Source organism: Toxotes jaculatrix, chromosome 2, assembly GCF_017976425.1.
Source record: "Toxotes jaculatrix isolate fToxJac2 chromosome 2, fToxJac2.pri, whole genome shotgun sequence".
Classification (NCBI taxonomy): Eukaryota; Metazoa; Chordata; class Actinopteri; family Toxotidae; genus Toxotes; species Toxotes jaculatrix.
Window position 1 is genome coordinate 6,750,154 of NC_054395.1, and position 20,550 is coordinate 6,770,703.

The 20,550-nt window shown below is 42.3% G+C and overlaps 1 protein-coding gene across 2 annotated transcripts in view; it reads left to right on the plus strand.

Moving 5' to 3' along the window:
- lamb2 (laminin, beta 2 (laminin S)) overlaps window positions 1-20,550 on the plus strand; it is a 44,792-nt gene that overhangs the window by 18,602 nt on the left and 5,640 nt on the right. The window contains exons 5-29 of one of the 2 annotated variants that reach the window (XM_041054760.1): window positions 1,837-1,910; window positions 2,095-2,283; window positions 2,375-2,438; window positions 5,685-5,887; window positions 6,023-6,143; window positions 6,459-6,647; window positions 8,284-8,463; window positions 8,692-8,804; window positions 10,113-10,192; window positions 11,115-11,250; window positions 11,339-11,497; window positions 12,170-12,297; window positions 12,396-12,528; window positions 12,647-12,839; window positions 13,051-13,194; window positions 13,791-14,022; window positions 15,022-15,191; window positions 16,443-16,478; window positions 18,269-18,493; window positions 18,608-18,825; window positions 18,918-19,014; window positions 19,235-19,416; window positions 19,535-19,725; window positions 19,853-20,037; window positions 20,279-20,520. In XM_041054760.1, the coding sequence (XP_040910694.1) occupies window positions 1,837-1,910; window positions 2,095-2,283; window positions 2,375-2,438; window positions 5,685-5,887; window positions 6,023-6,143; window positions 6,459-6,647; window positions 8,284-8,463; window positions 8,692-8,804; window positions 10,113-10,192; window positions 11,115-11,250; window positions 11,339-11,497; window positions 12,170-12,297; window positions 12,396-12,528; window positions 12,647-12,839; window positions 13,051-13,194; window positions 13,791-14,022; window positions 15,022-15,191; window positions 16,443-16,478; window positions 18,269-18,493; window positions 18,608-18,825; window positions 18,918-19,014; window positions 19,235-19,416; window positions 19,535-19,725; window positions 19,853-20,037; window positions 20,279-20,520 (3,884 nt within the window). The remainder of the gene's footprint in view (window positions 1-1,836; window positions 1,911-2,094; window positions 2,284-2,374; window positions 2,439-5,684; window positions 5,888-6,022; window positions 6,144-6,458; window positions 6,648-8,283; window positions 8,464-8,691; window positions 8,805-10,112; window positions 10,193-11,114; window positions 11,251-11,338; window positions 11,498-12,169; window positions 12,298-12,395; window positions 12,529-12,646; window positions 12,840-13,050; window positions 13,195-13,790; window positions 14,023-15,021; window positions 15,192-16,442; window positions 16,479-18,268; window positions 18,494-18,607; window positions 18,826-18,917; window positions 19,015-19,234; window positions 19,417-19,534; window positions 19,726-19,852; window positions 20,038-20,278; window positions 20,521-20,550) is intronic. The other variant, XM_041054769.1, reaches the window with a different exon arrangement.

Genomic DNA, 20,550 nt, shown 5'->3' on the forward strand with positions numbered 1-20,550 from the left:
AATGAATAATCAAGACAAGACTGAGGGACAGTAGCAGACACAGAGGGACAAAGTTAAACCGATGTATTTTCAGGTGCGCATAAATCTTCATCACAGTGAGTGACTGTAAAGCTCTGTGTGGAGTAGCCACTAGGACACAAGGCTCATTTCAGCTGTTTGTGAGCCATGGTAATGTAATGCAATGCTGTTGAGGATCGCACTCTGCATCACTACCAGACCCAGAATAGAACAGTGAGAAACAAGAAGAAGAAGAAGAAGAAGAAGGGGGACAGGAAGTGTAGTGACTATTTTTACTCCTGGTTGCTGCTGCTTTTCCATGGCATCTTTGTGGCATGTCTATGGTGAACATGGCAGTGTGCACAGTAGGCCTGTTTGATATGGATAACAGTGGTTTGATTGTGTGCACTCACTAATTGGAATGGCCATTTCATGCAGGCATGATAAGGCACTGTAAGCAAGTGTCAGCTAAATCGTGGAACGTGTGTGTTCTGTTTTTATAGGCTCTCTCATTCCCTTTCTCTCTCTCTCCATCTCCCTCTGTTTTCCCTTCTGTGACTGGGTCCCACCCTTCCTTCTCTTTCCTTCCTGTTCCTTGTCAACTGTTGATTTGTGGTTGATTGTTGTTTCGTGTGTATGCATACGTTTGTTGCTCTGTTTGGGAGGACTGACCAGTCGGTCAGCTAAACTAACTAAGCAAACACACATGGCTAAGTTGCAGGCTGTAGCAGGGCTCCGCAGAGCTGTGAGGAGCAGCAGAGTCAGGTGATAAGCTGTGTGCTCTTTACCAGGAGCAACATGTTGCATTTTACACATAGTTATTTGAGTTGTTGTTTATATAAGAAATAATTATCAGTGCATCTTTTATAGGTAGGTTGACCATCTAGAAAGGATACAATACCATCCACTCACTGCATTTCTCCTTTGCTTCCTAACGCTCTCCCCCTCTGGTTTGGGCTTTTACAATATCCCTCAGTAGAAAACCAAGGAATCCCACACAGTGCTGATCACTTGAACTCACTACGTTAACGCCATGTTTTGGTCCTCAGACCCACCCCAGGCTAGATTCTAAATATTTTAGCTTTTCTATTCATGTCAGGAGTTTTTCATCCACACCTGTCACTAAGACTTTATGGTGTGCGAGGAAACTACTGTATGCCTCAGGAAAGTACTGTGTGCCACACACATTCACACTGTCATTACCTGCAGATTATAAATGTTTAAAAGGTGATTCCCCAGGATACATGGATGTGTGTAGGCAATGTGTAACTGAGTAGGCATCTGTCAGCTATTTTTCAATTAGCATTTGTTTTTTTACTTGTGTTAATGAAAGATCTGCATTGTGGTTTGTCTTCATATCACTAGTTTAAAAGTTACTGGGTTACTGAGTCTTAAGTTGTAAGATCTTTAATTCATGTGGTGCGGCTTTTATGTATTAATATGCAGGAATGCAAAAGTCCTCTTGGCTTTGTAGTGAACAAGAAACAAAACACGGAGAACATGAGTGAAAGTGGTCCTCAGAGTAAAGTGGCCTTTCAGAGTATTTGGTGCTCTACTACTCAGGAAGTGTGTGGGCTTTTCCGACTCGCTCGCTACATTTCTCCTGCCAAGACTGAATGTCTTTTCCTGTCAAGACGCCATTCCTCAAGCCAAAAGCACCTACTTCACTTACTGTACTGCCGCTGGTCATTACACCCTGTCATCCATCTGTCCAAAATTAATGATATAGATGGAAAATGAGTGCAAGTGGTTTATGAAGTATTAAGCTAACCAACAGTCTCTCTCTCTCTCTCTCTCTCTCTCTCTCTCTCTCTCTCTCTCTCTCTCTCTCTCTCTTAGGGAAGTCGGAGGTCTTTATCCAACTGGATTTGGAAGCAGAGTTTCATTTCACTCACTTGATTATGACCTTCAAGGTAAAATAAAAGCTCTTTTTTATGCTGTTTCATCAACTTGACCTTTACCTGAAAGCAGCTGAAAATGATTACTTTCAGCTCAGATTCTGTTGTATACTAATTATTCTGCTAAAAAAAAAAACCCTGCAACTTTACAAAAAAAATATGTTGCAGAAGATTTCTCTAAGCCATTTGTGTTTTGCAGACTTTCCGTCCGGCAGCCATGCTGATTGAACGGTCAGCAGATTTTGGTCGTACCTGGAAGATCTACCGCTACTTTTCTCACGACTGTGCCACTGCCTTTCCCGGAGTCTCCCAGGGTCCTTTGCATAGCATTAATGATGTCATCTGTGAGTCCCGCTATTCTGACATTGAGCCATCAACAGAGGGAGAGGTGAGTGATTGATTAAAGGCAAAATGACAGGTCAAATTAGTCATACAACATAAACTCTAAAACGTTTTCTATTATGTATTCCCTGGCTTAGGTCATCTACAGAGTGTTGGATCCAGCCATCAGGATTGAGGACCCATACAGCCCGAACATCCAGAGTAGGTCACACTCAAAAAAGTCACGGATTAAACTGTATTAGCTAATAGAGAAGTTACAGGTGTCCACATCTGTGTGTCTGTGTTACTGTGAAGCTGGAAGTTTCCTTAATTTAAAGGATTAGAAAATCTTAAGAGAACATGTTAAGCCTCTTATTAAAAAGATATCAAAAAATACATCATACTCAAGCATGATGGAGGAAATCCTACACCAATATCAAAGCAACACTTAAAATTTATTCCACAGAAAATTCTGTCCTGATCTTTTGTAATTTATATTCCCATTTGTCTCCATAAATCAAACTCCAGCAGGCACAGTGAGCTCTTGTTATCCAGCTGTGACACATTATGGACTGCAACAGCCTGTCTCTCTGGGGTGTGAAACATGGCCCTGCTGTGTAGAAGACATGGAGAGATGTGAAAAGCAGCTGTTCCACTCCCACACAGCCTCGTTGTCCTAACCCTCATGTTTAGACTGGCAGAACATGAGAGCTTTTCCCAGAAACCCGAGTTTGGTTTCCAATGCAGCAGCAGAGGTTAACTGATCTGGATGTAACTGACCCACATGTTGACCTCTGACCTTTTCGCAGCTGAACAATCCATATTTACTGTCTGCTGTTGTCAAGACAATGAGTCAGCATTCAGCGTAGTTTTGCTTCAGCATTTTAGGAAAATAGGGGACTTTTTGCTCTTTGTTTGGCCTTCCAGGCTAACTTCCTCCCAGTATATGTTCTGCCTCCTTGACTGGCAAACCTTAACCCCCAGTCATGGCCCTAACTCTAACTTTGCCCTCTATAACCTAAAGCATGACTTTTAGGTCCTCTTGGGGTTAATACACAGCCTTAGAGGAAGCGTGTCAGGGAGTCTCAGTGGAGAACAAAGTCTTAAAGAATCTTTTTTTTTTTTTTTTGTCTGACTGCTTTATCAGCAAATCCTGTATCTGTTAGCATTTCAAATTTTATACAACTAAGTACAGATCAGCTGTGCCCTGCAGCAGTGCTTCTTTAACAATACTTCCACATATTCTTTTATAATCATGTCATGAAAAAGACAAATGTGTAGAAAAGACAAATGTAAAAAGCTAATTTCAGTGACATTTGTTATTTGATATATTAGCAAATGCTTTTTATCCAGAAATTTTCATGCTCATTAGTTTTGAGGGAATTTATGCATCTGTTGAAAGAAATACATTTTTAGTCTGTTCATGTCAAGAAATGTGCTGTCGACTTGTATCATAACTATTTGCTACTTACTTGGAGTTGAACATGGGCAAAATTAGATGAGACGGACATTCATGGTGCCCAGAGGATGAATCCTAATGACTTTCCTGATCCTCTGACTTTTCATTTTGCGCCATCATTGGGTCAACATTTTAATTGGTCCACTGCCTTTAGCTTTGTAGTTCAAAGCACCACAGCCTGATAAACACAGTTTTTTTGTGAATGCCTGTTTTTGGTCTTTGAGAAGTCTCTTTATTCATTACAATAAAGCAGGAAACTCACTGACTTCACAGTTCTGTTTTAAACTGTGCAGCACACAGCCTCTTTCTCAGCTTTCTGTATGTGTTCAGTTAGACAGAGCTGGTAATATATGTCAGTCTCAATTTCAGCCCTTGACCTGCTGAAAGCTGCTGTTTGGCTGCTGCAGTTGCTGTTAGCCGATCTGGACGACTGTTCTCCAGTCTGCTATTACGACATGAGGAGAAACAGAGACACTGTCATAGTGTACTGGAGCTGGAGGGATTAGCTCTTGTCTGTCAGAGTGGGATTCTGTTACTGCAGAAAAAGTCAGCAGGGCAGGGGCAGAGTTTGGAAGAAAATGAATCCTTCCATGAAGCATTTCATCCATCTTACTGTAACACTGCTGCTTCAACTCCAGCAGGATTTCAAATGACTGGAAACACAGGAAGCTAAAAGCTTTTAAATGCTGGTCATGACCAAGATATTTCCTTTTTTTTGTGGAAGAACAAGTTGGAAAGCAGATTAAATTCAGGCTGCAACTGACCTGATACTAAATTATGAATCTTCATAATCATCATAATTATAATAATCTCTGATAATGATGTCGATACAGGTTTATGCTAAAATTACCATACAATTTTCTGCCTCATTTACTCCAAAGTGTAGACTTGTTTTAGAATTACACTGTATGAGTTCCAGTGTCTTTAAAGCCAGTAGAACTGATTATAATGTGTTCACTCTGTTAGTGTTGCTGTAAGTTACAGGCATATTTCCTTTGCTGTTGGCATGGGGAAATAGGAAAGCACAACAGTGACGTAATTTTATATCACAAAGAGGGAAAAATGAGTGTGTTGACATGCATGTATCTGTGGTACATATGTGTTAGTTTGTAAGTGTGTGTTGATTGCTGCTGGTGAACAGCTGGACTGTAACAGCAGAGGATGTTCCATTCACTGCTGGTTCAGCAGACTGACAAGGTGATAAGACAGAGGAGTCTCTGTGGAGAGGAGAGTTCTGTCCCTCCAAATCGTCTGAGAGGGTAAAGAGGCAGGATGTGGGAAGAACCATTTCAACACCACATTCCATTACTGTCCATCATTTTTACATTTTCCATCTTCTGGATGGAAAATTGCTTGAAAGTCACAAAGGCCATTTGGATGGTGTATTGCTTTTTTTTTTTTTTTTTAAATTCTCTTACTGTCAGTTTAAAGAGGACATTGAGTTGGGTAAATACACTTATGTATGACAGAGAACTGATCATTTACAGCAAATGGTTACACATTTAGATTAGGACAGAAAAGCTCTGCTCTTTGAGGAAGTATTCTGCAGGATATATATAAACATTTAATATTTTTATCTAAATCAACAAAAACCAGATTTTATGGCTCCGTTCTGTCTTCAGGATTTAAACTACCCCTCCTAAACTCGGTGTTTCCCATTTGTCTTGTTGTGTGATCCAGTTGATATGCCATGTAACCTTAAGGTGCCTCAGAACTCTTAGGACCCAACTAATCCTCAGACCATCGCAGATCATTAACTGTTGTTCCCCCATAATGCTTTGCCACACTGCTTTGTCACACTCCACTGACCCTGATTTCATCTTACTGGGGCAAAGGTGCCTTTGTGCAGTTGTGTGTCTGGGGTTTGACATAATGTTCTTTTTTTTTCTTGCATCAGTTAGTTTTTACAAATTACTTTATCCCTCCCACCTTCTTCATTCTGTCCATCAAAAGAGTTCCAGCTTCCTGTTCCTCCCCCACTTATTTTCTTCATGTCTTCTTCCCATCAGACCAGCTAAAGATCACCAACTTGAGAGTGAACTTCACCAAGCTTCACACACTGGGAGACAACCTGCTGGACCCGAGAGCGGAAATAAAAGAAAAGTACTACTACGCCATATATGAGCTTGTTGTACGTGGAAACTGCTTTTGCTACGGCCATGCATCAGAGTGCGCCCCCATCGATGGCATCAGGGATGATATAGAAGGAATGGTGAGTGACGGGAATCACTTACAGTATATTTAGCCCCCTCCCTCCCCCTTTGATTTTTCCTCTGTAATTTTGAATCTTTCGACCCCCATATAATTTGCTGTAACTCTCCCTCCCTCTCGCCTCTCGCCTTTTAAGGTTCACGGCAGGTGCGTGTGTAACCACAACACCAAGGGTTTGAACTGTGAGCAATGTGACGACTTCCACAATGACCTGCCCTGGAGACCAGCTGAGGGACGCAACACCAACGCCTGCAAGAGTGAGTACAGAAGAGGAAGCACCGGGAACATTAAGTGTAGTGCAAAAACATCCGAACCTTATCTCTAAAGATGGTTAGCCAATAAGTATTAAAGCAAAAAGAGGTCCCACATATGGCTAATTTTTAAGCGATTATTTGTCAGCAGGCTAATGTTACTACAAGGCACGGTACGGTATTTACACCTCTAAAAATATAACCTGAGCTGCTGACACATCTGCCCTTAGACAGTAAACACTTGGAGAAAGTGAAAAAAAAAGAATAAGAATAACATTAAGTAAAGTGATAACTAATCTGTTGAAATAATCTGTTTTGTAGAGTGTAACTGTAACGGCCACTCAAACCAGTGTCACTTTGACATGGCGGTGTATTTGGCCACGGGTAACGTCAGCGGAGGAGTGTGCGATGACTGTCAGCACAACACCATGGGGCGCAACTGTGAGATGTGCAAACCCTTCTACTACAAAGACCCCATCAAGGATATAAGGGACCCACGAGTCTGCATCGGTGAGTGTGTGTTTGTGTTCCTGATTAGAGAATATTTTAGAATAACTACTAATGGAATAAAATGTATGTAACTGCTGCTGTTAGTGCTGGAAAGTTGAGGTGAGGCAAAGATACAGCATGAGGTAAATGGGACCAAAGCTAGAGGTTAGCTGTTGTAGTTTGGCTCACAGACAGCTGTTGTCGGTGTAGCGGTGGATGTGACACACAGCTCATAAAGGCATTTAAGGCACTTTAAAAACCTGATGGTCTGATTACTGCAGTTAGCATGATAATTCATAATCCTGAGTCATAACTCTCAAATCTGAACACACAAATGTGCTTCACATATTTTAATTCAGAGTGACTTACATCTTCTTAGAAATTCTTATCTCTGATGCCCACTGTGAATAAACTTGCATAATTTAGCCTCAAATCAGATGGTCCTTACAACTCCAGAGATTTCATGACTCAGCATATTTTGATGTTTTCCTCTGGTTTAAATGAATCCAGTGATAGTTGTCTGTACATTCATGGGTACATTGCAAACAGGAACTGCCAATATCCAATTTATAATATGTTTAATGGTTCCCATGTTCCAAAATGTAAACAAATATAGGCCAAAAACGTATGTCAAGACTGATTGTTGCATATAGTTGGGCTGATAGAGCATTTCCTTGTCAAGTGAATGCTGACAGGATGACTACTGTTATGATTTTAGTTCAATATGCAAATCATGTTCAAGACTGTTACAGCATAATGCAGGGATAGACTGTGGACAGTACAGTGGCCACAGCAGTCACTTAAAGTAAAAGTCTGACATTTTGTATTTTGCTTTCTGGCAAAGAGTTAGATGAGAAGATCGATACCACTCATATCTATCTGTTAAATATGATTCTACAGCCAGCAGCCGGTTAGTTTAGCTCAGTACAGAGACTGGAAACAGGGAAACAACTAACTAACTTATACAACTTGGTTTTTGTGCAGATTAAGCAAACAAGGTGTCAGGTGATCTTTAGAGGGGATGGTCACCTATAGTGGAAATGCCATCAGATTTTACAGAATTATTAGGGGCTCATATGTATGTCATCCAAATGTTGCTGCAATGTTTGTCCCTGAGGCCACACCAACCAGATGTTGGATGCCAGTTACAGAAAAACAGTACAAAATGATGAAGAATTAACTGGGAACCTTTTTGAGGCTTTTAATGTGAAAATTAAGAAATACAGGAAAAAGACATGAGCTCATGGCTCATAAGTTAATCGTCAAAATGTAAAGTGCTTTATAACTGGCCACATGGTGATGCCATTGGTGACATGTTTGAATATGTTGAGTGCATGCCCAGGGATGGATTTCTTTGTGGCTTATCCACACACCCATAGATCACCATTAAGTAATATTGTGTATATTTATTTATTTATTTAATAATAATATTTTTTTATCTCACATTATTTATTAGGATCCTCATTAGCCTTATTATAACAGCAGGTGTTCTTCCTGAAGTCCAGTCACATACCTCATTAACATACAACATAAAACTATTTTTCCAGCACATCATAACACAAACTCACAACACACAAAAATTGTCAAACTGAGCTGAGTTATGCATCATTTAGCTTCTAACGCATTCAAACCCGTCCTCCATCCGTCTGTCCCGTAGCTTGTGACTGCGACCCGGATGGTTCTCAGAATGGCGGCATGTGCGACAGCCACACCGACCCTTCCCTCGGCATGGTGGGAGGTCAGTGTCGTTGCAAAGCTAACGTCGAGGGGCCGCGGTGTGACAAGTGCAAAACGGGCTTCTTTGGCCTGAGCGCCGAAAACCCTCAGGGCTGCCAACGTGAGTACGCTCTCTGTTACAGATCACACAAACATGTCCCCCACATCTTCAGTGGCTACCAGGCCTCTTAATAACTGATCCCATGGAAATTGATTTCAGTGTTTGCCTGACAGCGGCAGTAGTTTCTTTTTGAATGATTCACTTATTTATCAGTACTTTTTAGTGTGTCTATCTGTCTGTGAGAAACCTCATCCGTTTTGCCCTCTACCCTGTGCCCCCACCCTCCAGCTTGCTGGTGCGACCATAGAGGGACTGTGTCAGGCAACTCCCAGTGTGACCCAGTCAGTGGAGACTGCTTCTGCAAGCGTCTGGTCACTGGACGCAGCTGTGATCAGTGTCTGGTAAGACATGTCAAAAAGACTTGTCTTTTTAGGCTTAAATTTTGTTTTGTGACTTAACTGGAAAATTCTCACATTTTCTTTCCTTTTACTCTGTTTCTCTGTCTTTCTCTCCCTCGTACTCCTCTCTGCCCCTGCCAATAAGCCCTAATGGTGGTAATGTGACAGTGAACAAAATAACCTCTCATATATTCCTTCAACACTGTTTTTGTATTTTCACGACCACCTCTGACTCTCTATCATCCTGTGTTTGATTCAGTTAAAGTTGAACGTGCTGAACGTTGAAAGTGCTGCTGACCTACTTTGAACCCTGCTTCTTGCTGCCGTTTATCTCTCACCCTCTCTGCCCAGCAGCCTGAGATGTTGGGTGGTGATCAGCATCCTGCTATAATTCAAACTCTTGTCCCAAACCTACTCAGCCAGGAATAGTATAGGCAGGAATGTGAGCTCCTTCCGGGGCTCTGTGTCTAAATTTAGCCCAGGGATTTGAGGTTTGTCCGGTTGGTGTGGGTTACAGCAGGCCTAAAATGGTCAGGGCCTGGACCTGATCCGAAAAAAGGATCCTGTTGTCCTATAAGCCGTGTGAAGCCTCATTTTAGAAACAATAATGCCAACAGTGGAAATAGTACTTTAATAAATCCTACTGAAGAGACAACGTACCTTACTATCACTGTGGTGAAAGTATGTTTGAGTAGAGATAATATTACTGGGATCTGCCTCACTGAAGAGTAACAGTTAATGTCATTATTTTCTTAGTGTTTCTCTTGTCAGTTTTACAAATAGCTATTAAATCTACTGAGAGACTACTGAGAAACAGGCTCAGACCAGTTTCACTGCAGATGGATGGATGGTATTGTCCAGTCCACAAATCTGAACTGGATTGATGATACAGCAAAAAAGTGACCTGATTCTTATATAACTCTAATGGAGAAACCACAAAATTTGGCAAAATATAAACTCCTCAGCCAAAACATGCTGAAGATAAAAAGCCAAATAGCTACAAACCAGAGCAGTGTCCACATTACCAAGTCTGCTGGTTTGAACATAGTGAACTGAGAGGAATGGTGCGGTACAGATTTGATCCAAAGCTATGAATGTTGTTTTACTGGAATAGATAGCTGGACACAGTATGTATGACTCACACAGAGGACTGACAGTCAAACTGCTGTGGAAGTTCCCTTTAATAAGGATAGTGATTCTACGGTTCTGTCTGGACCTAACTGTTGGACTGTCTGTTGTGTGGTTGGTCTGTCCTGGTCTGTGTGTGTCTGTCAATCACCCTGTCCTCTGTCTGTCCTTCTCTGTTTCCAGCCAGAGCACTGGGGACTGAGCCACGACCTGAACGGCTGCAGAGGCTGTGAGTGTGATATCGGAGGAGCTCTGGACAATCAGTGAGTGGCGCTGTAGATCTGTGGGTCTGTCCGTCAGTCCACTGTTTTAATCCAGACTGAAATATCTCAGCTATTAGATCTATCACTGTAAAAGTAGATGGATTGGTGATCCCCTGTAGCACCACCAGAATTTAAAAGTGATTAAAACTGCAAGTTGTGCTTTAAGTTTCTCAGCACGGTCATCTTTAGTTTTCATCTGTTAGCGCTACATGTCACAGAATTTTAAGCCCAATAATGGATGTGTCTTATCAGCTGTAGTTATCATTTGTCTCCAAGTTTATATCTGTCTTATACATTCTATGGTTTATATGTATGCTCTTGTACTTCTGTGTTTTTATTAAACGACCAGGGGTTTTCTAATGCAGATCTTAATTTCTAGTACTGATTATATAATGATCTAAGATGAAGAAGAACTCCAACTGTAAATCTTGTAATTTTCTCTATGGGAGAAAATGAATGGGACTTTTACTTCCTGAATCAGGGCCAAACAAAATAACTGCTCCCACTCTGAAACTGTTGGATGTACTGCCGTGAAATTTGGTACACACATTCATGTTCTCTTGACTTTTCATCTAGTTCCATCATCAGGTCAAAATCTTAATTTGTCCAACACTTTGGTTTATGATTAATTATCTGAAAAACTAATGACACTTCCATCAGCTTCAGCTTTACTGCAGTGACATTATCAAATGTTAGTATGCTAACTTGCTACACTGTGATGATGAACTTGGCAAACATATACTTGCAAACTTCAGTTTGTTGGCATTGCTCAAAGTGCCACTTGTATCACAGAGCCTCTAACATGTCTGTAGACTCTTAGTCGTTATGAGAAAGTGATGATTTTAGTAATCCACCGCCTGTAGCTAAACCATATAATATAAACTGCAGCAGTGAAATAACAATATTTATTCCTTCTCTGTAGCTGCTCCATGGAGAGCGGTCAGTGTCGCTGCCGCAGTCACATGACAGGACGCCAGTGTACACAGGTGGAGTCTGGACATTTCTTCATGGCTCTGGATCACTTCCTTTATGAAGCAGAGTTAGCCAAAATGGGACAGGTGAGCCAGCCTGAACTCTCTATCAAAATTTAGATATTCTGTGGAAATATTATTAAAATATTATTAAAATATATCTGAATATTCTCAGGGCTGTATGCTGGAGACCAGGGAGCACCAGCCGGGTCGCCCTGCCACCTGGACGGGCATTGGGTTTGCCCGGGTACCTGAGGGTGGCACCCTGGAGTTCCCCATCAGTAACATCCCTTACTCCATGGAATATGACTTGCTAATCCGCTATGAGTCACAGGTCTGTGTGTTTGTACATGTGCATTTTTTTTATCTCTGCTGGTGCTATACTGCTCCAATCAAAATGAAACATTTAAAGGAACTGCTGAAATATGTTTATTCTCTTTCTTGCTGAGGTTAAATGAGAACATCAACACCACTCTCATATCTTTTACTCAACTAATTCTCATCCAGGAGCAGTGACTTTCTCTACTAGGTACCTGCCAAGCTCACACTGACAACAAGAAGTCACTGTGCTGTGCCAGGAAAAGAGTCACCAGCATAATCCTTAACAAAACCTAGCTATTTCCCCCTGCTTCTGATCTTTGTGCTAAGCTAAGGATTGCCTGGCTCGAGCTTCATATTTGACAGACAGATATGAGAGTGGTGTGACAGTGGTATAAAATTTTAAACTATTCCTTCAGCTATGTGCAGCCTTCCCTGTGCAGACAAATCTCCACTGACTATTAACGTGAAGGAATGTGCTGGTGGTTTTTCATATTTCAGCCATTTGCCTATAAATCATGTGTATTTTACATGTTAATCATTTTGCAGAACATCTTTGATTGATTTCCTATCTTTCAGTTCAGGCAGCCATTACTTTGTAACTGTCCTCTTCTCTTTTTTATACTCATATTCCACGATCAGTATGCTTCTGGCAGCATATTAACCATCTAACACTGGTTTTGTCTAGATGCCACGGGACTGGGAGGAGGTGCGAATAACTGTGGTGCGTCCAGGGCCAATTCCTACCAGCAGCCCCTGCGGAAACACCATCCCAGATGACGACAGACTCACCGTCTCCCTGCCGGCTGGAGCCAGGTCTGTGGCTCAAACACACACACACACAAGCACACACAACACACTCAAATATATATAATAGCTAAATGTAAACTGTGTGTTGACTCTTTTTGCTCCAGGTTTGTGGTCCTTCCTCAGCCTGTGTGTCTAGAGAAAGGTGTAACTTACACCCTCCGCTTTGAGTTCAGACGCTATCAGGACGCCAACAGTATTCTCAACGGAGCGGCCAACGCTGTTCTCCTCGTGGACTCTGTAAGATTCTTTTTCCAGTCCCCTAAAATAAGCATCTGACTCATGGATAAATTGTAGTTCTCATTCCACACACAAACATCTCCTCTCCTTTTCATAAATCCCCGTTCTGCTTCTCCAGATTGCCTTGATGCCACGCCACTCCTCCATGGAGATGTTCAATGCAGGGGATCCAGCCTCGAACAGCAGGAGGCAGACCTATGAGCGGTACCGCTGCTACGAGGGGGCGAAGAGTGTGACCCGCCCACTGATGAGTGACACCTGTGCCAAGCTAATCACCAGCATGTCGGCCATCATAAATGACGGCGCTCTGCGTGAGTGAAGAAAAGGGGCTTATTAAAATGCTTCCTTCCTTCCTTGCGCAAAAAATTAAAAGAATTTAAGTTTCAGTTTGACTTTAAGCTGTAAATCTGTGCAACATGGTTGAGTGACCTGTAACACTAGTAATTACTCATTTTTCCAGTAATCAAACTTTATTCAGCCTTATTCAGTGACTTGATGCCTGTATTCTCCGTCCTCCTCCAGCATGTAATTGCGACCCTCAGGGGTCCATCAGCTCCCTGTGTGATGTCCACGGAGGACAGTGTCACTGCAGGCCCAACGTGATTGGACTACGCTGTGACCAGTGTGCTCCAGGAACTTACGGCTTTGGACCGTCAGGCTGCATACGTGAGAAACTCACTTACAACTGTAGTTTTAAAACTCAGGACCTTCTCATTTTCATTTGAGATCCACACTTGTTTTGGTAGGATTTTGTGTGATGCAACAATGTCCCATATTTTCACACCACTAAAGTGACTGGGTTTTTCCATCGAATGTTTAACCAGCCCATGGAGCCCATGGCCTTTGCTAAGGTACAGACAGTAAACAGCTGTTGAAGCAGTTTCTCTGGAATGTAAATCAAATGTGTTGGAGATTACACACTACTCACAATATTGGTGCTCAGGTTTATTCTTACATTTTATTCTTTCATTTTATCTTTAATTGTATTTCAAATGAAAATGGCATGAGTCTGAGGAGTGCTCTGAATTTGCATGTTCAGCTGTACACCTGTAATGTGTGCCCTCCTTTTGATGAGTTAGTCTGTGCTGCCATCGCCCTCTACTGGCACTGTCTCTCTGTGCACAACTGGAAATCCAAAGCCCCTTTAGCTAAATTATCTGTCATCCCTCTCTTCTCTTTCTGCCTTTGATTCCACTTCCTCTGCTCTTTGCTTCACTTCCTCCCATCATCCTCTCTTCCTACCTGTACCTCCATCTGTCCAGCCTGCGGTTGCAGCTTGGAAGGCTCTGTGACTCGACTCTGTGACAAGTTCACTGGTCAATGCCAGTGCCGCCCGGGAGCGTTTGGTCAGCACTGCGATGGATGCCAGGCAGGTCACTGGGGTTTCCCCAGCTGCCGACCTTGCCAGTGTAACGGACACGCAGACCAGTGCGACCAGAGGACTGGAGCCTGCATCAACTGCAGGGACAACACTGGAGGAGACAAATGTGAAAGGTGATGCTCCAGTATGAGGCTGGCCGAGCTGCATGGGATCAGGTCCAGTTTAAACATAAGATACTGGTTTGGTTTGGTTTGGTTAGGTTAATGTGTTCTGTGTATGTTCTGTGTTAAACAACATAGACATAACACGAATATGAAAGTAAAACATGAAAACTATGAGTAGAATATGACACAGTGTGTTATACATAAAACTGACGCATAACAGGATAAAAGCTCATGATCATCGTGATAAAAACAAAGACTGCTGACCCTCTGCAGACTGAAGTGAAATTTGCCAATAAATTTAAATAGATGAACACACTAAAACGTGCACCTGATTTCAAAGATTTTAATATATTCTCAACCATGCGGAGTATTATATCTATTCAGGTCTCTGGTACAATCCAACACCCGTAAATAGTCTCCTGTTTCCTGGTCATTTAGTCATTAATGCACATGGCCTGCTGCTAAATTCGGAACCCTATTAGCAGCACTAGTTTCCCCATTTTAATGATTTAAAATGTTCTATACTTTAAATTACTCTTTCACTGTAATAAAAATGTGACTTATTTTATTTTGTACAATAAAACAATGAAATTTAGGAAACATTTTTTCTATTGAAAATTTTCAGACAGGTATCAGAGGACTGATTTTTGAACTGTATGGACATGAGGATGAAGGCAGAAATTTAAAGTTAGTAAAATAAAAAGAGTGTTGTATTGATGAAAAAACAAAATCCTCAGTCCTCAGGTATTATTGGCTTGGTCGCTTTAAAAATCACTGAGTACACCTCCAATCAAATAATATGCTATACATGCCTACACTTAGTTAACAACCACATTCATAGTTACAGTTCACATGAACATAACTCAACTGAAACTTCAGCTAAGATCTTAAAAATAGCATCTGTTTGTCTTGTGGTTATAGAGCAGCTGTATCGAGCCCATTAATGCTCGTTAGTGTCACCTTTAAGTGTGCTGTTTACCTGAGTTAACTCCTTTGTCATCTCTGTAGGTGTGCCAATGGTTACTACGGTAACCCAGTTCTGGGCATAGCATCCGGTGGTCAGTGTCGTCCATGCCCTTGTCCAGACGGGCCCAACAGTGGGCGCCACTTTGCTGCATCTTGTTACCAGGACAACCGTAACAGAGAAATTATCTGCAACTGTAACCAGGGTTACACAGGTAAGATTCAGATTCTGATTCTTTCTCTATTTATCTCCGTCCTTCCACTAAGGCTTTCTTCCTGCTGATGAAGTTATTTGTGTGTCCAGTTGTTTGTGTGTCTGTCATTACAATTCATTCCACACAGAAATCAGAACAGAGGAGAGTGATTCGTTTTCTACAGAACCTATGACACTTCCACACCTGAACAGATGCAGATTTATGTTGCACCACAGTGCTTCCTTTGATGATGCACTTTGAGTTTTTAAATGATACAAAATCTCATTTGAGTCAAAAGCATATTTGTGTCTGTGATGTGGCAGGGCCTCACTTTAAGCTGAAAGAGAGAAACTAAACAGCACCATTTCATCTCAGTTTCAGAGCAACAGTCGTCTTGTTTGTAGCAGACTGGAGTTTTGTCTAAAGACAGAGCTGATGTTACAGCTCAGATAACCTCAGTGATTACTGTCAGCTCTGTGAGCACTAAGCTCAGTGCTAATGTCAGCATGCCAACATGTTTGCCATGCTCTCCACAGTATTAGCTTTGTGTGTTAGCATGCTGTGTTTTGTGCTAATTAAAACTAAATACGAAATACAGCTGAAGATGATGGGACTCTCAATAGTTTTCAAGGTATAAACCGAATTTTCACCTGATGATGGCACCAGATAAAAAGTTAAAGGATCCCTAGTGTTACTACAGTTTATCCTCAGGGACCATGAATGTCTGTACATCATTTCATTGCAATCCATACTATGTTTTTAGATATTTAATTTGACATAAGATGGTAAACATTAGCATGTTAGCATTGCCGTTGTGAGCATGTTAGCATGTTGACATTAGTGTTTAGCTTAAAGCAGTGGTGTTTCTAAATACAGCCTCACAGAGCAGCTAGCATGGCACTTGTTAAAATACTTTTCACATGGTACAAAATGTTCATCAAAGGGAAATGTTTGACCTGATGGTGGTGCTAGAGGAAAGGCATCCTCTCAGGATTGTAACTATCCAAGCTACTCTAGCTTCATCCATCTCTATTATGACAGCATTCATACTTTTAGTCAACTAAGTTGCAGAATGCGGTTAAGTCAAACCAGTGAGTCAAACTTTGAGATTATTTTCTTCTCCAGAGCATTTCTGAAAAATGTTAGTAGTAAAATCTTCTGCATTATGTGACAAGCCAAAGGATATAACTCAAATGAGACTGATGTTTCTCAGTGGGCTCTGGTGAATGGTAACCTGTGTTATTTCCTCCCTCCCCTGTATTACTGGCACAGGGATTGTTAAACGCTCCGGGGTGACCATTTTTAAGCGTGAGTAATGATGGTTGACCCCCCCCATCCCTTCCCCTCACCCTCCTCCTCCCCCATCTCCTTCATCTTCCATCAACCCTCCACTTTTACCAGTCCTGCCCATGCATGGCTTCAGCACCCCCCCTCCCCCATCAGTGGTGCTGTGCCACAGTGCACTCCTGCCCTGAGACCTTGCTCAAAGAATAATGTCAGACACTTTCAAAATGCTTCTCTGTGACTGTCTGTGTTTTGTTCGATGCTAAAGATATTAAAGTGATATTACAAGTGGTTAAATCATTTCAAGGTTTGAACCAGGTCTGTGTCATTGAGCCCAGTACAAGGACCTGACCCATATTTATTATTTTTTAGAGACTGTGTCAAAAAGTATGGTTTCACAAGTAGTTGCCCTTCAAAATAAAATTAAAGCATGTGAGAGAGGTTTATACAGAGGTGTTGTGGGTCAGCTTCTGTCTCCTGTTTGGAGTAGGTTTAACTGGTCATCTAAGAGAGAGAGAAAATAGTTGCAGCAGGTTAAGAGTTACTGAGATAGTCACGCAGTCAAGACAGGCACACTGATGTCACCTATGTAACCTGCCAGGCTTTTCAGGTAGAGCACAATGGAGAACGATGAAGGCTGTGGACCCTCATATTTCCACTGTATCATTTTAGGTCTGTCTGTTAGATTAAGCAGCATGGCACTGATTTTCAAAGGAAGAGAGAGGCAATTCACCTGAAAAACTAAAAGAAACTGTAGCTGACTACGTTTACTTTCTACCCAAATTTCCCTCCCTCTGTCCACCACTGCTTCTCCTTCCCTTTGCCCCCTCTCTCTTTCATTCCTGCCCTCCATTCAATCTTCTCTTTTTTCTATTTCTCTCTCATCTAATATTCCCTGTTTCAGCTTTCTTTTGTAAGCCCAGCTCTGTTCTTTTCCTCGCCCCACCTTCTTATTCTTTCTTTCTCTAATGGCCCTCTGTCCTCCTATTCATGCAAGAGTCAAATATGCCAAGTATTTCTTCTTCTGAGTCCACTTTAAAGGGACAGCAAATGAGATATAAGAGTGAGGGAAAGCAGACAATCTAAATCAGTGGTTCAGTGGGGAAAGAATCCAGTGCTCTGTCTGACTATTGCTGTGACTGCATAGTGTAGTATATAGCAGTGGTTTTGTACAAACATAATAGACACTAACGTGGGATAATATTGTACATACCAGGAGGTGTCCTTAAGGGCTACATTGGTCTCTGTGGAGTTTCTTGAAACAGACTGAGACATCATGTCAAAAACCTGGAATCTAAATGACTGCTGACTAATGTAGTAGTCTGTTATGTGACCACATAGTATAATAATATGTACCATATAATCCAGTTAAGGTGTTTTGGCAAACACAGTTAACTAATGGGAGCTGGTTAACCAAACCTCACTGAGTGACTGTATTAGTATAAACATGTTCATGCTTTGCAGAGATGGGCTAAGCCAAGTCTTAGACAAAAATGTTTTTTTTTTTCAATGGACATTTCCACTGAAAACATTTTAGTCCTCATCTAAGACTTGGCCTAGGACTTGGCCAGTTGTGTGAGGAGGGTCCTCATTACTTTTACCTGTTGATTGTACTGCTGTAAATTCACAAGCCTCTTGCTTCCTGCGGTGTCATACACTCTAAAAACAGCTTGGGAAATCCTGTAGAGCACTTCACCTATTCTAATTGCAAATATATTTCAATGAAAATAAAAGTAGTTGTGCCATTATCATAATTAATATTGCTATTATTAACTTTTACTCTCTTTTCTATTTGCTTTTTTTTCTGAATGTAGGTGCTCGATGTGAGGAATGTGCCCCTGGTTATTATGGCAACCCCTCTCAGCCTGGAGGGCGCTGCCAGCCGTGCCAGTGCAACAACAACATAGACATGTCAGATGTGGAATCATGCGACAGGCACACAGGAGAGTGTCGGAAATGCCTCTACAACACTGAAGGACCCAACTGCGGCATCTGCAAGAGCGGGTATTTCGGGGATGCGTCCCGACGCAACTGCAGGAGTGAGTAACACTAGCCTCATAAATAACGTCCACTGAAAGATAAAGCAATGGCTTGCATGTTAATGTTTCAAAAAAGCAGTAGCATGACGTTGGCGTGTCTTTTTTGCTCTTCAGAGTGCATCTGTAACTTTCTGGGTACTGAACGTGGTCAGTGTATGGACCGTGAAGACTGTGTGTGCCAGCGCACCACAGGCCAGTGCCAGTGTCTACCAAACGTTATAGGCCTGACCTGCGACCACTGTGCCCCCAACCACTGGAACCTGGCCAGTAGCAGGGGCTGTGAACCCTGTGGCTGTGACCCCAACAACTCTGTCACCTCCTCATGTAATGAGGTATGGAACACATTGTATTCAGAACTGGGAATATATTTAGATCCTCATTGACACCAACAGAGCTGATGTGGGATTTTTTCGCTTTCTATCAGTTTACGGGTCAGTGTCAATGTCGTGATGGCTTTGGAGGGAAGACCTGCACAGACTGTCAGGAGAACTACTGGGGAGACCCCAGGACTCAGTGCAGAGGTCAGGAATGTTAAGACTTATCCTTTAGGAAATGGTGTAGCTGTTATAAACATAACAAAAAACCACAGGAGAATGGCCTTATAATCAATAAAAGACGCTTTTTTTTTTGCATTTAATACAGACACAGGAGAGTAAACAAATTAGACTTTTTTCATTATTAGCTAAGTCCTCTTATTCAGTATTCACTGTACACTCCCTTCTCCTTTTTTTACCCCTGCAGCTTGTGACTGTGACTGGCGTGGCATTGAGACCTCTCAGTGCAATCGCGTGACCGGCCACTGTGTTTGTCAGCAGGGGGTGTCAGGTGTCCGCTGTGATCAGTGTGCCAGGGGCTTCTCTGGCCAGTTCCCCAACTGCCAGCCCTGTCACCAGTGCTTTGGGGACTGGGATCGCATTGTACAGGTGCAGTTACGTGCTAAAGAGGGGGTCTAATCCCCAGTAGGACTTGTAAAATACTAAAGAACTCATTGTTGAGGAGTCAACAACAATCTTACTCTTCACAATTTTGTTTCATTACCAGGACCTGGCAGTGCGTACCAAGGCTCTGGCAGAGCGTGCCCATGAGATTCAGACCACTGGGCTTACCGGGGCCTATGAGAAGGCCTTCAGAGACCTGGAGGAGAAACTGGCACAAGCTCAGGGAATTGTTAACGCACGCAATGCCACTGCCGCAGCCGTTGCTACCCTAATGGAGCTTATTGAAGATATTAGGTATGTCTGCAGTTTTCTATGTAAACACTTTCATCTGCATCGTGAGTCTGATTTGACTCAAGTGAACTTTAAGTCAAATCAGGATGACAGTTTACATCCCCAAACAACTGCTTGTCTTGTCCCATAGAGCTCAGATCAGTGAGACCACTGACACCCTGAACCGTCTGGAAGGAGACCTAACTATGGTACAGGACAGCAACTCTGAGGCAAGCAAGGAGCTGAGTGCTCTGGAGAGAGAGGCAAAGGAACTAAACCTCACTTCAGAGCAGCTACACCAACAACTGAATATCCTCAAAAACTCCAACTTCCTAGGTGAGAAAAGAGAGAGAACAGAGTTGTCTCCATTAGCTCTCCATACTCGTTGTTTCTTTTAATTTAAACTTCACATTTTCAGATTCCCACCACATCCAGCATCAGTATTGCTAAACCTCTTCCACTTTTCATCCCAGAGTCAAGAATCCATAGTCCCTGACAATCCTCAGACTTACACCACCATCCCTTTGCTGCAGTGTAGTGAGTGAAAATGTACTTCTCTGTCTCCCTTGTCCTCCAGGTGCGTACGACAGCATCCGTAGTTCCTACAACAAGTCTCGTGATGCTGAGCGGCGTGCTAATGAATCAACAACCACCAGGCCCAGCACAGTCAGCCAGTCTGCAGACACCCGCCGCCGCACCGAGCGCCTTATCACCGCCAAGAAGGACGACTTCAATCGTAAAAATGCAGCCAACAAGCGTGCGCTTGGAGACCTCAGCACCAGAGCACAGGGCCTGGACATGAAGAAGATCAATGAGAAGGTTTGATCTTATTCTTATTCTTCTTTGTAG